General features: G+C 48.9%; 1 protein-coding gene across 2 annotated transcripts; it reads right to left on the bottom strand.

Moving 5' to 3' along the window:
• Positions 1–724: 724 nt before the first annotated feature.
• Positions 725–12,236, bottom strand: ZIC3 (Zic family member 3). 2 transcript variants are annotated; one of them, XM_044764219.2, is made up of 3 exons: positions 10,608–12,236; positions 9,327–9,490; positions 725–1,315 (listed from the first exon to the last, which is right to left on the bottom strand). In XM_044764219.2, the coding sequence occupies exons 1-3, from the start codon at positions 11,665–11,667 to the stop codon at positions 1,166–1,168; spliced, it is 1,374 nt and encodes a 457-aa protein (XP_044620154.1). In that variant the 5' UTR covers positions 11,668–12,236; the 3' UTR covers positions 725–1,165. The 2 variants fall into 2 exon arrangements, with proteins under 2 accessions (XP_044620154.1, XP_014685497.1); XM_014830011.3 differs by lacking the exon at positions 725–1,315 and adding an exon at positions 6,171–8,506.
• Positions 12,237–17,363: the final 5,127 nt, after the last annotated feature.

Below are 17,363 nucleotides of genomic sequence, written 5' to 3'. Positions count from 1 at the left end.
ATAGCAAAACACTCTATAAGTCTTCAATTTTACAATACCTCATCATGGCATACTCATGTCAAATAAATAGAATGATGGCCACTCACATATTACGTTAGATAACAGATGTTAGATGTAAAATGAGAAATCAAGTATCTGGAGTTCAAAGACTTTCTCTGAAGTGTCTTCATTTTCTCTAATACCACAGTTAATTAACAAGTCATGTTTTAATAACACCTATATTCCACGATTCTATAAGTGTTCTAATCAATGGCTGCCAAGTTGCCTGCCCCAAGAACCAATTGGGGCTTCTGAATAATATACATGTAATGTGCTAATACTGCAAGGTCCCCTCCCCAGAGGCCCTCCTCTCTCCTTTGAGGTTATCTTCAGCTTTGTCTTTCCCTCTCTTTCTCACCCAAATAGTAGTGTTTAAATTCTCTTTTTTCTCCAAACTCTTGCCTCAAGTCCTTCATTCTAATCACCCTAATCAATCCTTGGCTCTGAATTCTTCCCCTGACCTCCCCAGCACCTGGCCCTGACTCCCTCCAGGAAAACACTGTGAGCTCAAAACGGTTGGGGTTTGTTCAGTGGGTTGTTTTTTTCCAAGTTGATTGCAAAGTGAAAGCCCAGCTATATCATGAAAAATGTGAATAGAATATAAATTGTCCCAATTCAACATGTTAATCAAGGTTATTTAGGGGCTATAGTTGCCACTGTAATAAAACAATAATCACAAAAAAATAATTTAAATGGTTTTATTTCAGTCAAACAACAATTGTAGGGATCCTGGGTATTGCTTTTTGAACACAAACATGAAATTAACAAAACAAGCATTCATTTTTCTAGTTTTAAACACTTTAGTTCTATGTGTGGAATGCAAATATTTGAAAGAGATTTCAACAAGGTCAACACAACGCATGAGACAATACACACTGGGTTATGAATCAGTGGGCCAGTCTTCACCTCCATCTTCCCATTTATAATCCTAAATTCGTGGGGTGCGGGGTGGGGGGGGGGCAGATTTTTTTGCTTTTTCATTTCACAAATGATTGCTCAACACAGAATGAAATACACCAAAAGGAGAAAATAGTCTTTTTATACCTAGGGAAGAAGCTACTACTCTTAAAATGATCACTTCAAGGTAACAGACATCCAAATTGATGTGGTTTTCTTTGAAACCTCATCAGTAAATCATTTCTTGCACAGTAGGTTCGGCATTAACCCTGCATTTAGGATAGGTAGTGTTATGGAGGGCTGGCTGCTGCATACCAACGTCAGTATCAAGTTCTTCGTCAGGAATTAGAGACTGTCCCGGATACCAAGCAGGACAACACTGGCAAAAAAACAAAAAGTGAACTGCAGATAGGTCAAAACAGGCTACATTTACTCTTAGAAAAAATTCATAAAATGTTACTGGATATGTTGTTTTAAATGCTAGCTTATAATAAAACATGATGGAATCTTTTATTCTTAACACCTTACATTCAAATGGTCTTTATGTAGGCTGGGTTTTAATAAAACACATAAGACAACATATACATCCTATTAGAGATCAAACACTATAAGCTTGCCATCTGGTGAAGGCTATTTTTACAGTTACTGTAAAGCTCACATTTCTCTCTATTCATCAGATTAGTAAACAGGTTGAACTGTCATCACATGAAAAATATACAAAATTGTTTGCTTCGTTAGATGGTTTTCAAAGAAAGGCATTTTCTTTAGTTTTAACAGATTTTTTGAAACAGGAGTTTCTTGACTCTTATTCAAAGAAGCTTTGCTCCTGCATTAAGTCACTGTTAGTCCAAGTGTTCTGTAACACTGCCCCCTTTAAATGCTTCCTGCAAACTTAGTGTTTTTCAAGCCGTAAAAATTTCAATAGTTATGATAGGAACCAAACCTCAGTGGAAAAAGCAGTGCCCTTTGGAGTTGTCATTCAAACAAATGTAAGAGTTCTACCAATTGATCACTTGGCTAGTTTTGCAGAAATTCCATTCATCTAACTCCTATGAAAATCAACCAGTTTTACCATATCAAATGACCCAAAGAACACGGCAGGTCTCCAGGGGAGACAGTTCACCAGTGCATCTTTAAGCTTGATTTTAAAGTCAACTTAAGATACAAACTGGGCTCTGTAGTTCTTAAAGAGACCAACCGCCTAACCCTCGGCTAAAGCTTTTTCAAGCTAATGAACTTTTCATTTTCCACACTTATGGTTCCAAGAGATTTAACCTGGAAAAAGCTCAAACCTCTGGGATCAAACTACGGCATGGAAAAATAAAGTATACAGTAAGCAGCATCTACTTCCTTTGATCTCCCAAAGATGTCAATATTCTATTCCAGTGGGGGGTGGGGGGGTGTAGTTGGAGCCCGGGAAGGGAACTTCATCCAAAGGGGGAAAAAAAGATCTGTTGGGTGGCAATTTCAAAACAAGTTTCCAAACTGCAGAAGAGGCTCCAGCCCCTTTGACTTGCAGGAATCACACATAAGAAAAGGACAGAAAATACTACAGTGCATGCTTATTTTAATTGCCCAGGGGTTCCCAATGCAAAGCACGACAACTTAAACGCATATTCCAAATTCTTGTTCCAAAGCCGTCTTCTTTGTGCACTGAAAAGGAGGAAAGACAACCCCATCAATTGTTCTCTGCAGATAAAGGCACTGTTTTGCAGATTTCCCCCAGATCTGGGCCAGCTCTGCTAATGACCTGCCCACCCACCTGGGCCCTTCCCAAGGTGGCCCACGGGAACTGCCCCACACCTTCGGGAGCCCAAATGCTTGACAGTGGGCAACCCCAAGAAGGCTGCCTTTTCGTCTAGTTGTTGGCCTTTACGCAACTTGAAAGAATTCGTGCCGCTTATTTTCCTAGAAGAGCCAGGGGTCAATAACTACACTTTTTTATCCCACATTTTTTTTCTCACGAAAGACACATCTGAAGGTGAATCTGCAGCATTTTTCTGCAGAGAAAACACGAGCTCGAGGTCCCAGAGCTACTAGGGGTTCTTTCACACGCCAGCGTTAAGGCAGTTAAGCAAAAGCTGAACGAAAGTTTTCGGGATTGTGGCCTTTTCTTTTCCTTAACGCAAGACCAACAGCTGTGAGAGCACACGCAAAAGCCATTTTTCATAGGTCCACGTTTAAATGAGATATGCAGAAAACGGGGCCTGAGCAACATATAGCGTTCAAACTAGAAATAGCACATCTGTTGATAAGCCGGGACATTTTATTCGGAAATGGTGCGTATGTGTCCCCCCACCCCACGGGTCCCGCCATTGTCCTGGAAGAGAACAGTATCCACTCATTGGCATTATTTAGGGACTCGAAGGTGCTATGGAACCCGACCCGAGCGCGATAACTCAAAATGCCATCCGCCTCCCCCCCTCCATGAGGGCCCGGGGTAAATGTTTTAATTCGGGACAGGAGGGTGAGGCGGCCTCTGGCGGGTTTCATGTCCAAGTCCCCAGGGAACCCCAACACCCAGAAGGCTCGCCAACTTCCCACGCCCAGAATGCCCTGGAAGAACTTCTTCGCTTCCGTTTTTAACAATTTTGCGTTCGGCCGCCACGACCTACATTCTCCCGCGAGGCGCTCAGAGCTGAGGAATAACAAGGGAGTTTAAACCACACAACAGTTCAGCAGCCCGCAGTCTGCGCTTTGCTGCGCTCCGCGGGGGTTCGCATCCGGCCGCCATGTTCACGACTCGAGAGCCGCCCCCAAATCAACCCCCCTTTCCCACATCCCTCTCCTCCCCTCCCTCCCGGCTCAGCGGAGGCCGAGGCGCTGCAAAGCCGCTTTCAACTCTCCCCCCACCCCCTAGCAGCGGAATCCGACTCGACGGCTGCACAGTGTGCGCCTGCGCGCGGCGCGGGCGCGGGCGTGGGGGAGTGGGGGTGGGGAGACCGGCGGGCCCCCGGCCGCGGCTTGAAAAGGCCAGAGAGAGGGGGAGCGGGGGAGGGGTTGGGGCCCAGGCCCGAGCCTCCTCTTTCCTCCCAGCGGGTCCCCCGCTCCGGCCCTGGCCCGGCTCTCACACGTGCGCGCTAAAAACCCACTTCAAAGTCTGTTCCCGGCGCGGGGGCGGCCCCCTTTGGGCCGGTCCTCGAGCCCTCGCGCGGGCCGTCAACCAGGCCCGGGGCCTCGCCACCCTGTCCAGTCCCTAGCGCTGCGAAGAGACCAGAAGGCCGAGCGAGAGGACGCTCGCTCAAGAGCCCCAGTAGCCGGGAGCGGCCTTCGGGCGTGCGAGTAGCAAGCACCCTCCCGGCCCCACCCCCACCACCTTAAGAAAATGAATGGAACACAAAGTTTGCGGCCAGCGCTGCGCTGCGGCCTTCGGAGCTCACCATTGTTTGGGCTCGTATTGACCCCAGGTCCGGATTAGGCAGCGGCTGATTCCTGCTTTACAGCCCCGCCGGCCTAATGAGGCCGGGAGGCGATGGGGCGCGAAGCGTCCTCGGATCCCGGGCGACCGCCGGCTTACGGCCGCCGAGGGCCCTGTAGGTGGAGGTCAAAGGGTCAGCGGGCCGAGACCGCGAGAGAACTGACCCTAGGAAATGAGGTCCCCTCCCCCCGGCCCGAGCTTCGACCGGGACTCGCAAGAACTTGGTGTGTGGACAGGGACCGTGGGCGCGCCGACGAGGGGCTTGAGGACTGCCGAGCTGGAGCCCTGACTTCCGAAGCGCCTGGCCCCATCCCAGGGCAAAGCCCGACTCGAGATTTGAGCCTCGAGGGTCAGTCAGCTTGAGAGAAAACTAGCCTAGCGGAAAGGCGGAGAACCCACTCTTCAGGGGATGGGCACACCGCTGGCGATTCTTACAGAAACAAGTGCCTTTAGACTTTTTTCGTTTGTTTTGGGGGTTTTAAAGGGGGAGGAGAGGGAGCCAGGGGCGAAGAAGCAAGGAGACAGCAGGCGACGAGAAGGGGGGAGGGGCAAGGAAGTCCTGAACACAACTTTCCTGCAACGCTTTGTGAGCGGAGGCGGTCAGTAGCTAAGACCGACTGCCCTGCTTAGCCTGGACCCCGATCTTTAACCTTCCAAACTGGAGGAAGGCTAGACTTCTGTCTGCGTGGAAATAGACACCTCCCACTTCCCCACCCAACAGTGAAAATCTTAAACTAAACCATCCATTTTGGAAAAGATAATGGACTTTTAACAAAGGTCTTACCAGGTGCGAGAAGGAAAATAACAGGTAGATCACTAAGAGTTCAGCTGACATTCGTAGTTCCCAGCAGATCCACCTTTAGGGTTACAAGGTTTTTTGTTGGGGGGGGGCGGGGGCAGGTGCTTATTCTTTAAGGTATTTACTGAAAATTCAAGACTGAATGTGTACTTCCAGAGTCAGATTATAGGAAGAAAATCTGTGAAAAGTCTTCCACTAAAATAAATTTTTCTTTGCAACAAATGATAAGGGCAGAGGACATAGATTATTTGAGAAATATGATGCTACACCCAAATTAGAGGAAATCATGTAGAGGGCAAAGCTTTTACATTATCTTAATATGGGTAATCGTCATTGTTAATTGGCATCTTCCCCTCTTAGGACACAATGCTTTACTGTAAAATTTTATGGTAGAATAATTTCAAGCCTACTAAGGAAAGGCCAAACTCTTCTTTACATCTCCTAAGGAGATATTTAATATATTTAATGCCGGGGGGAGGGGGGGAGAGGGGGGAGAAGCAAGTTTCCGAGAGAACCTTGCAACCAACCCATCACTCTACTCCCATTTAAGGTTAGGTTAAGTTGGGGGTAGAGAGAATTCATGGAGTAAACAGTAAGCTGTGGAAGTTCAATGCATATTTCAGAAGAAAGACACTACTTAAACTTCAGTTGGAACACATTCAGAGACAATCTTATGAATATACACTTTCTGAAAGCTTGCTGAGCATTTAAAATGGTCTCTGGTTTGAAGTGAAGGAAAAATCCAGAAATAGGAATTTGGTCCAGCACCCTCAATGTCAAGGTCAAGATTGGAATGTCTGGGGTAGGAGTGGTAGACTGACCAGGTTACCTGCTCTTCACTTGTGAAGTCACCCCTTGCCTTGTCTATTGATGGAGGAAAGTGCAAAAAAAACCCCATTCTACACAAACAAAAATTGCATCCAAAGCAATTTGCAATTAGAAACTGTCAAGAATTAATTGTCTGTGGACAAAGATCAGTGGATAACTTAAAATAGACTGCTTCAACTATATCCAGGGAATCAAAGTTTCTTTTAATCATCATCAGTTCTCTGAGCACTTCAATTTAAGGTTGATTTATTTGAACATGAAAAAAAAATCAGGCACCAAATACAAAAATGTTATAACATAAATAAGATGTGCCAAGGCTTTATTTCTTCAAAAAGAACAATAAACAAAATTCTAGAATTCAAAATGATTATGTATAATACCAAATTGACTGCCACCAAAAAACCTAGAGCATTGCCCCTTCAAGAGAAGGAAGTACTTAAGCCTATTCATTACATTTCTAAATTCTTTACAATTCCTTATCTCCACCATTCTATTCGCTGATTTGCAAGCTGGTTACTCATGCAGAGATTGGGCTCTCAATATTAAACAGCACCCTAAATTAGTTAAAAAAATGTCTCTCAATACTCTACCCACTCCAACCCCCCAATATAGCAATCAGTTTCTTTTTCATATAACAACTGTAAAAGAACTGCTTGTCCAAATGAGTTGCTTCGCTGAAGATTAAATGGATTGTTAATATTTTATCACAAAGCAAACAACCATTTTTCGTTGTTATTGATTTTAATGGAAACAATGCTCTTAACATCTTTGCCTACAAACCATGAACTTTAAAAATACATATTTTGCAAGTTTTTCTTTCCATAATATCATTTCAGAACCGCTGCAGTTATTACACCACTATAAAAAAATGTTATGAATAATTGTGATAATTATGAATTGAACTATATACAGCAAAACAAATCAGCCTTTGCCTTCTAAAACTGTAAATGGACTATGGTTTCTTTAAGAAGCACTTTAACCATAAGTAAGCACGGCTTAACTGGCCTTACTCATCACCACTGTTTCAGACATAGGCTTACTTTTGAAAATATATAGAGAGCTAGATAGATTTGATAGGCAGATTAGATAAGTCATAGATACAAACATATATAGGTATATGGGTGATCTCTTGATAGAATGGAGACATGCATCCTGCCGCAGTGTTCATTTTTATGTAAGGTAATAAAAAACTAAGGGACATAAAACTCATTAGGTTACCTTATGTTCATATATGTAGGGCAGGGATGATTAAATCCAGCTTCTCAGTCTTTGAAGTACAAGATTGAGATGTCATGGCCACTAACTGAATTGATCAGTAATATTTGATTTGCATGCCGAAAATCCAGGACAAACACATTTAAACTCGCAGTTAAACAACCATCTGAGCTAGAGATAAAGAAAGGAGGGTCTTCCCAGATGGAAACTGACACTGTAAGGAATCTATACTGCAATAGAAAAATAATTTGACAATTAAAAAAGGGATCTGAGTTATAAATACCAACAAACAAGATTTCATTTGCTCACGTCTCCTCTTTGTTACAAAACAAGAGAAAGGAGTCAGTGGTTCAAAAATTGTAAATTGTGTTCTTTCAAAACAATAAAATTTAATGCTAAAGCAGTTATAATCAAAAGCTGTACAGAAATTTGTTAGAAAACATTTATCCATAAATATTGTTCAGTTCCCGGCACTTGTAGCAATAATTAAATTACAAACGATAAATATGGCATCAATGGATATGTATTTACAAAAAAAAAAGTTATTACAAAAGGCAACTGTATACTAAACGTCACAATCTGTGTAGAGTAACATCACATCCTCAGCCTGAAAAAATACTGAACAACAGTTTCGACCCCATTAGACAAAAATACATTCACAAGTGTAATGCTTTGAGGAAAAGTTCAAGACATAACAGGACTTTGGCACGGTTTAAGACTGTGAGAGTTTAGACAATCACCACTAAGGCGAAGAATTTCCATCAGTTTAACATCACCACCACCAACAAGCCTTCTATAACTTCCTCAAGAAACAGGACAAGTGTTAAAATGAACTGAAGGAGTTTAGGGATGGGGTGTGCACAGAGCAAGAGAAAGGGGAGGAAAAAGCAGTGAAAAGATTTTTTTAAATCCTTCAAATGCCAAAACATATTTTCTAATCCTGAGAAAAGGGCATGGCTACTTTTGGATCTTGCCCCAAAACCTTCCTGGACAATTGCAATTAACAAGATGTAGCCCTATATGTGGCCTCTTGCCTTAAAACTCCATTTCCATCTGATTGGTCTCAGTTTTCTTTTTAAAATGCATTTGGTCCATTCTATGGTTAACAGGGTTTGTGTTTGTGTTTGTCCTCAGACGTACCATTCGTTAAAATTGGGAGGAAGTCCAGGGTTGTGGCTGGTGCTAGTTTGAACTGCAGAAAGGGTTTTAGTGGTATCTTTACTGTTTGCAGAAGCTATAGCGGGTGGAGTGGAAGATTCATAGCCTGAACTGGCAGCAGGGGAGGAATCTGACCCTTGAGATTCATGAACCTAAAATTAACATGTATATATTATAATGAATATAATTCCAACTGGCATTGTGCAAGCAAAAACAAGAGCAGAATTCGAGCACTGTAAGAGCAAGACCGCCCAGTGACCCACTTAAAAGAGAAATGCTGCTGATTTTTGATTTTTTGTTTTTAATTTCCATATTACCGATGTCTAGAAAACCTGGAGATGTTCTCCAACAAAACAGTTTCAGCCCTAAGATTGGCATTATGGAAAAGAAATAAAGCACTCTGTTTTATTCATGCCCCTTCAAAAATGCTGTCTCCGCGGATGGAGTGGGATAAGCACTTAGTCTTTGGGGCTCTATAAAAGATTCACTCCAGGCCCAGGTTTCACCAAGCCGACTTCGGCTTGGGAAAGCAGGTAGAGAAGGTTGACACAGGCGCCCTGGGCGCTGCGAGGTCTCAGACAAATACGTGGGAATCAGACCGCGCTCCTCGGCCCTATTGTTTTATCCGAAGCCGAAGAGCGAATGAAGCACCCACCCCCGGGTTCGGCGCGGGCACTCCTGGTTTCCACCGCGGGCTGAACCGGGAAGAGGCAGCCACTGCAACCTCAAGCCCTGGCGAGCTCGGTTAGAGCTTCCCAGTAAACAGTGACTGTTCCCTCCGCTCCCTCCTCCTCCCCACTGTGCTCTCCCCCGCCCCCCTCCGGGTCCCCAAAATGGGTTCAAGGTGCACCGCTGGAGCAACTCGATTTAACGTGGAGGATACAGGGTTGGCAGCGCGGGGGCTTCCGTTCCGCTGCCCGGTGTCGGGCCGAGTGTTTATAAACCGCCGACCGCTAATAAAGAGGTAATTACCTTCATGTGCTTGCGCAGGGAGCTCGGGTGCGTGTAGGACTTGTCGCACACTTTGCAGATATAGGGCTTGTCCGAGGTGTGCACATGCATGTGCTTCTTGCGGTCGCTGCTGTTGGCAAAGCGTCTGTCACAGCCTTCAAATTCACATTTGAAAGGTTTCTCACCTGCAAGAGGCAAAAATGCAAAGGGGGGAAAATACGGTCAGGGCCAGGAGTCTCCTAGGGCCGAGCAGCGGGAGACTGAGCGCCCGGCGGTCTTCCCGGAGAGGGAGCGCCGACTGGGGGCGGCTGTGGCATCTCTTTTCCCTAGAGAAAAATGGAGAGCGCCGGTTGAGCCTGCTGGGTTGGGGAGTGGTGGTCGGGGGCGGGGGTGGAGCAGGGCTGGCCCAGAACCTGCCCGTCCCTTTGTTCTCCCGCAGGATGGGAAAGCCCCTGGCTCCTCCAAAGTTTCCCCTAAGTTGTGGTTCCACCCCAGCCGGCCCAGGGCTCCCAATGCGCGACCACGTTCTACCGCCACCTCGGCGATGTAACCAAGCCGGGGCGGGACAATGGACCGGAGACGGGACAATCTCATTCAGTTCCTTCTTTGTACCTTTTAATTTGCCTCTTTCAAATGCAGCGGTTTTGCTAAACCCAGTATTAAAAAGCTTGAGTAGTCGTACTTAACGTTCGAAAACAGAAAACTGTATACATCTAGGGGCTCCAGACAGTTTTACACGATGTTCTGAACAAGCCACGAAACTGTGGTGCCTTTTCTACTTTAGCTTTCCTCTCGGAGGACTGAACTGAACCTGGAACTCCAAATAAAAATAGTTTGACAAAAGTATCAGTCATTTAATTAGGAGTTGTGCCAATCAAGGGTAAAAAAGAGCGGAAGTAACCGAAAGTTAGTTTTCATTAGCATCTCTATGGTTGCCTCCCCCGAATGTGTGCCGAGAGCTAAGTCGCTTGTAAGCAATATGCTCTCAACACATTCGGAGTCCCTTCATAGTAACCCAGAAAAAGACAAAAAGAGGCGGCGCCAGTTTGTTCCTGGGCGCGAGAAGGTTCCAATTAGTTCCTGAGACCGCAGAGCTGTCCGCCCGGGAAGTTAGAAGTGAGCAAAAGCGCTGCGGGGCGGGGAAGGCGCGAGGCGGAGGGACACTGACAGCGCTTCTTTTCCGAACCGCCCGGGCGGGGCGCCGCCCCTCTCTCTGGCCGCCACCCCTCTCCCTCGCGCTGAAAGTCGACTTCGTGGAGCGGTGCCGCGGTGAATCCCGCGCCCGCCTGCCTTTCCCCTTACCTGTGTGGGTCCTTTTGTGGATCTTGAGATTCTCGGAGCGGGCAAAGATCTTCCCGCAGCCCGGGAAGGGGCATGGGAAGGGCTTCTCGCCCGTGTGCACTCGAATGTGGTTGACCAGTTTGTACTTCGCCTTGAAGGACTTGCCCTCGCGGGGGCACTCCTCCCAGTAGCAGACATGGTTGTTCTGCTCCGGGCCCCCAACATGCTCCATGGTGACATGTGTCACCAGCTCGTGCATGGTGCTGAAGGTCCGGTCGCAGCTCTTCTTGGGCCGGCTCAGCTGAGCCTCATCGATCCACTTGCACGACAGCTCCTGCTTTATGGGCTGCCGCATATAACGGAAGAAGGCGCCAGGCCCGTGGTGGGCCGCCACGTTCACGCCCATGTTCATGTTCATGGGGCTGTAGTTAGGGAACTGCGCGCCGGCCGTGTAGGGGTCCGTGCGCGGGCTGGCCACCGGGCGGTACGGATCGGCACGGCCAAACAGCTCCCCGCGCAGCCCCAGGTGGACCTGGTTGTTGTCCACGTGCCCTGTGGGTGACGGGTGCCCGGCGCCCTGCTCATGCAGCCCGGGGAAGAGCAGGTAGCCTGGGGGCTCGGGAATGCCAGCTGGAGCGTGCAGGCTGCTCGCCGAGCCGGCGAAGAGCCCGTGCTGCCCGCCACTCGAGGCCGCCTCGCCGAGCCCGGAGCCGCGCTGGCGGAACAGAAAGTCGCGCGTGGAGTTGAAGGCGGCGGAGGCGGCACCGCCGTAGCTGGGCACCTGGCCCGCATGGTGATGGTGGTGATGATGATGGTGATGATGACCCAGGGCGTTGGCGTAACCCGAACCCTGCGGCGTGAACGCCGAGCTCTGGCCCGAAGACAGATCGTGAGCCGCAGCGGGGCTCAGCTTGAAGGCAGCGGCAGCGGCGGCGGCGGCGGCGGCGTGGGGCGAGTCCCCGAAGGGATTCAGCCCCATGCCCGCCGGTTCGCGGTTGGGCATCTCGTGGTGGCGTGGCGCGCCGAAGCTGCCCACTCCCAGCCCGGGGAACTGCGGGCCTCCGTCCAGGAGCATCGTCATGGGTGGGGCGTTCTGAGTACAGGCGATCCGGCTGAAATGAGCGAGGGTGCGGGCGAAGGAGGAGATCTCCGAAGTGCCGTAGTCGGAGAGGGGTGGCGGCGGTTGGACACTGCCGGGAGACCCCCAAGGCTGTACCAGGGGCTGCAACTTTCCGTCGCTGCGAGAGTCTCCTGCAGAGGGATAGGAGGGAGGAGGGGAAGTAGAAGGAACACGATGGGGGGAGGAGGGGGGAAGAAGGAGGGGGGAGAAGGGAGGAGAAAAGACTCTGGGACTAGATCTGGTTTAACAAACTAACAGGCGCGCACAAAGAAAAATAAGCAAAATAATAAGTGGAGGGCGGAGTTTGCCAATCCTGTCCCGGGCACCCCTCCTCTCTCCGAGAGCGCAGAACCGCGGGGCCAGGAAGCTCCCTCAGCACCGGCCTCCCGGCTAAGCTGTGCTTAGCAGCAGAGCCAGCTTGCAGCCAGCGGGCAGGCAGCGGACAGGAGGCAGGCTCGGTCCTCGCCGCTCGCCGCGCGAGTCCCAGCCTCTTCGCCTCCAGAGTAATGTCCTTGGACTGATAAAGTCAATCACTCACTCCTCTCACATAAACCGAGCGGGAGGCCGCGGAGCGCGCGCCAATGGGGAGCCGGCTGGCCCGCGGTCACCTGACCCCCGGCCCTGCAGCCCATTGGCCGCCGCCACACTGATTGGCAGCGCGGAGTGGGGAACATGGCAGCCGCGGCCGAGCGGCCGCCGCTGATTGGGCCGTGGCCAGGCGCCTGGCAGGTGAGGCGGCGGCGGCCCGGCGCCCGCGAGTGGGCTCCCCCGGGCTTGCGCTGCTGTGGGGAACCGGAGCCAGGCTGGAGCCGGTGACCGGCGGGGCAGAGCTGGGCCTCTCCCCGGTTTCCCTCTGGCCCCAAGCGGGCAAGCACTCCTCGTGCGCGCTTTACCCGCTTTGGCCAAATGAACTCTGCCCGGCGAGGATCGTTCCCACCGTCGGCGCGGCGCTGGACATCCAGTCCGGCTTGGGCCCCTACCGCCTCACCACCCCGAGAATGTGTCCCCTCTGCGGCCGCAGGGCGCCGATCCGGGTGCGAGCGCAGCAGTTCCACGCTCTTGGCCCATTAGCCGCATCCTCCCTACACGCCACCGTGGGCCCTAATTGCCCCAAGACCCCGGACCCAGGCCGGCCAGCTTGCTGTCTGTGCCCGGTGCTGCTGCTGGCCGGCCGAGACCCAAACAAGGAGAAGCAATTACAATTAGAGCCGATCTCCCTTACTTCGGTCTGAGCCAAGCCTTGACTCTCTAGTTTGTGAGTAGTGGCTATACTCGCCGCTGCCCCCTCTACTGTCGCCCACCCCCCACACCCCACACACAACAAAGCAAACACATATAACACCACAGTAAACACAAGCACGCAGCAGGAAACACGCAACACAGTAAACACGCACATACCACACTAAACACCCACACAACTAAACACAACAGTAAGTACACACAACCCAGTAACACAACGAACTACACACAGAACACTAAACATAGGCACCCATCAAACTAAACACAACAGAGTAAATACATGCACATACAGCAAACACATGCACAAGCACAAATACTAAACATGAACAGAATGCACAGCCTCTGTACACAAAACATGCACACAACACACTAAACACACTGCTTAGCAAACTCACTAGACACACACAGGATCACTGCCGTTTTCAAACCACGGGGCTAATCAGCTTCAAATTCTCAACATTTTCAAACGCAAAAGTGGGAGGTGGGAATGAGGACTGTGAGGTGGAATTTTCTTCCCTCTAAACAGCCAAGGCTTTGCTCTCTTCTACTCTTATCCTGAGAAGCACGTAGTGACCTCGGGGACTTCTTACCTCTTAAGGATTTACTTTCCAGAGTTGTGTGTGGGATCACACCCCCCTCCTGTCTGGTGCAAGGTCTTTCTGGACATAATGACCAGGTTCACACAAGGCTATAAATCCACTCATTTTTTTTTCTTTTGGTCCGGCAGGGCATTTGCAAAGAATGCAAGAGAGTGAGAGTGGAAAGAAAAGGCCGAGAGAAAGATGGCTGTGATTGTCATATCCCGAACGGGGCCGAGCCCCAAAGTGTACGCCTTGAGGCAGCCTCAGAGCCCGGCCGCCATCTCTCTCTAGGAAACAGAACATCTGATCAAGTTCAGAGGCTCTTGGAGAGACCGCCTCAAGCAGCGCTTTATAACTGCAGCCTTTCACTTCCTGCCCCCCAATCCGCCTGGCCTGGCCAAGACTTCACCTTCTTTCTTTGCCAGTTTGCTGGGGGGAAACCCTGTCGGTAGCATACTTACCGTAGTCACCCCCACCCATCAAACTCGTCCCAATTCTCCCTCTACATCCAGAGCTCTCTCCCCAGGTTGGAAGGTGAGTTCACTGCTGACTTAAATTATTACATCTACTGAACATAGGCTCCCCAAGAACGGGTTCATGTCGCTCAGCAGAGGGTTTCTTTGCGGGGAGGAGGGTTGTCCAGAGAAGAACAAATACGCCTAAATCATGCAAATGAATTCCCTGGAGTCTGGTTTACAAAAAGGGAGGATTGCTTTTCTTTCTTTTTCCCCTTTCTTTTCACTTTCCCCTTTATAGTCTTCCTTCTCTCTACCTCTCTTCACTTCCCACCAACCCCCACGGGGCCCTGGGCATATAGTTGGTTTGAAAAAGTTTGAATTTCCTCACGGCGCCATTCCAAAGGAGAGTGGTTCTCGAGGCTCCGGGGCGGGAAGGGGGTGGCTGTGGAGCTCTAGCCCGGCCAGCGTTGATGCGAGGGTTGCCGGGGAGCCCCGCCAGGTACCCCGAGAACCTGGGGCCTTGAGCGTTTGGGAGTCAGGGCGGGCAGCTGTGCGCGGGGCTGAGGAAGAAGGGCGGCTGACGGAGCCTAGCCTGCCCCTTTTGGGGGAGGGGTCCCGAGCGCAGGACAGGGGGATGTTGCCGCCGCTGACCTACCGGGTGCCCAGTGTCCGTTTTGATATGGCCACATTCCGATAATTAATTGCCTCCAGCACGTGCTCTGTGGTCCCTGGAACAAAAAGGCATAATTCAATTAGATCATCAACCGAGAAGTGGGGAGGGGGAATGCTCGTTAAGGGACCGACCTGAGGCGGTTCAGCCAGGCCAAAACCCCGGGCGGTGGAGCCCTTCCTGGGGCAGCCCGACCCAGTCCGAGTGTGCGACTCTGAGGGGGTGTCGTTGCTCCAGGGGGTGCAAGGACCCCAGATGCCCCCAAGAGTACGAGGCTGCAGGCTTTGTGAACAGTAGGGCAGAAGCAGGTCATTTCGAATTCTATTTCGGTTGGTTTGGGTGAAGGTTTCCTTTTTTGGGAGGGGGAAATCTGACCCTTGAAACACGATAGAAAGTGCAATATCTCCAGATATAGTAAATTACTGCATATGAAAACAAAGCATCCCAAAGCAAACCACTCCTGTTAGGCAATAATAATAAAAATAATAAGCAAAGTTTTCCTAATTACCTGCAGCCCCCACCCCTCAACTCGCTTTTCAGAAGAGACCCTGGGCACAACTTCGGGGGCCAGGGGCCAGGGGAACTGAGTCTGAAAGCAGAGTGGTGGCCAAAAAGGGGAAGCGAAGAAGAGAAAAGTGTTTCCTGCACACAGGCTGGGACAAGGCAAAAGAGAGCTCTCTCTCGTTTCTCCGTTTCTCAGGTGGAGAAAGGAATCATTGGACTGGGCAGGGAAGGGCAACTGGAACCCAGGGGTCGTGGTTCTTATTTTACGCTATAACCGAGGCTCCCTCAGCAGCTTTGGCTTACTGGGGTTTACATGTGTATTAGGCGGTGTAAATTAACCAATAAATCTCTTTTATGCATCCCCTAGTTGTATGTGGTCTGGTCTAAATACCCACATGTCTGTATGGATAGGAAATATAATGGGATCCTTTCCCTCACACTGAGTTCAAACAGTAAATAGGAAAAAGATATATTTTCATGCCCAAATATGAAGCAATAAGTAAAATCAGAGAAACTGATAATTGCCAAATGAGCAAAGCTTTTGAGCCCAAATTTTAGGATCCATCTTGGAGAAGCAGGAGGGAAAGAGAACGCCCAGAGCGGCAGTAGGGATGGATTAGTTTCTCCGTACACCCCAGAGCCCCACTCTGCAGCACTTTTCGCTTCAGCCTCCTAAAAAAACAAAACATGTACAGCACGTTGTGCTATCGGGCAGGGTTTCTTTCTAAACACACTTTCTGTGGCGGACATGAAATTATCCTAAGTCAGAGACCTAGCAATTTTCTTTAAGTCCAAGGGAAACACTGCGGTCTTTTCTTCTGTTTTGTATTTAGAAAAGACTTGCAATCTAACACTCGCAACATTTTAAAGATCCTTTAAACTCAGCAAGCGGATTTCCGTTCTGCCAATGCTTCCTGATTTATTTCAATAAATGAATCTTTGAATTCAGGAAGGGAATTATTCCAAGACGCTGAATTTGGTGCCCCTGCCTCTTCCTAGAGGAGCACAAAGTGTTTCTCGTTGAAACGTGTCCTTGAAACTCACCATTACTCGCATTTTTTTTCCTGGTAAACGACACTTTCTTTACATAAATCTCCACTCTCTCTTCAGAGTCCCAGATCTTTTTAGAAGAAAAATGGCAAATCGCAATAAAAAAAATGAAGCGGGAAGAAGGCTGAGAAAGGAATGCGTTTTTAACTCCTTTTCATTTTTATGCTAAAATAAAGCTCTTAATTAGCTTCAGGGGCCAAGCTGAACTACCGATCTCCGGAGCTCCGGAGCTCGGGACCTGCAGACACACTCACCAACCGCTCACTGGGCTCCCGATTTTATTGGCTACCTCAGAGTTTTCACTACACTCCCATCATTTGACAAATATTTTATAAGCCCTAAATACCTTTAAAATTCAATATAGAATGAACAAATAGATATTGTTGACCAATCTTTTTTAAAAATCTGTTTTGCCTTTGTCCTGTGCTGTCCAAAGCAGATCACTGCCCAATGTAACGAAATGCAAACCAGACGGGAATGAGACATTTTCATTGTACTTGTCAATCAAGGCTGTGCAGACAAATATATATATGCATACTTGAATATACTTGAACTTCAGAGACACAGGGTGAAGTAAACAAAGTTAAACTTGGAGAAGGAAGACAGGCAGGGAGTTGAACTAGAGCTCTCAGAATCCAGTTTGGGATTATAAAGAGAGCCCTATAAATACAGAAAATGGAGTGAAACCCTAAGTGGGGGGCAGTGCTCAATCACCAGCCCAGACTGAGTGCAAGGTTCATGGTGAGGCTGAGCCTTGTCCTACTGCCAGTGAGTACCTCTACCACTCTGGGGGTGCCTAGATGTTAGCCTGTAGGCTCTAAGGTACACTGGCAGTGGCTCTGGGTGCCAGAAGGACAAGTCACATTGGGAGAGGACTTTCCCTTTCCTTTTGGATCAGAATCCCTTGTAGGTGTTGAGTGCCCAGGCAAGGGGGAAAGGAGACTGAGGCAGAGGCAGAGATGTGCAATGATGGGTTTGAATTGTGTTTACAAGTCCTTCCTGAGACACCTGAAAAGATGGGGGAAGGAGAATGGATTTGAGGTGTGAAGCTTGCCTGACATTCTGGAGTACACATTTACCCAGAACCCCAAGTTCCTTCTAGCTGCTAAATGCTCCATTAGTTCTAAAATGTAAATCATCTCAGCTCCAAAACAA

Source organism: Equus asinus, chromosome X (assembly GCF_041296235.1).
Source record: "Equus asinus isolate D_3611 breed Donkey chromosome X, EquAss-T2T_v2, whole genome shotgun sequence".
Taxonomy (NCBI): Eukaryota; Metazoa; Chordata; class Mammalia; order Perissodactyla; family Equidae; genus Equus; species Equus asinus.
The sequence above is the reverse complement of the archived record's forward strand: the minus strand, read 5'-3'. Positions and strand labels throughout refer to the sequence as shown.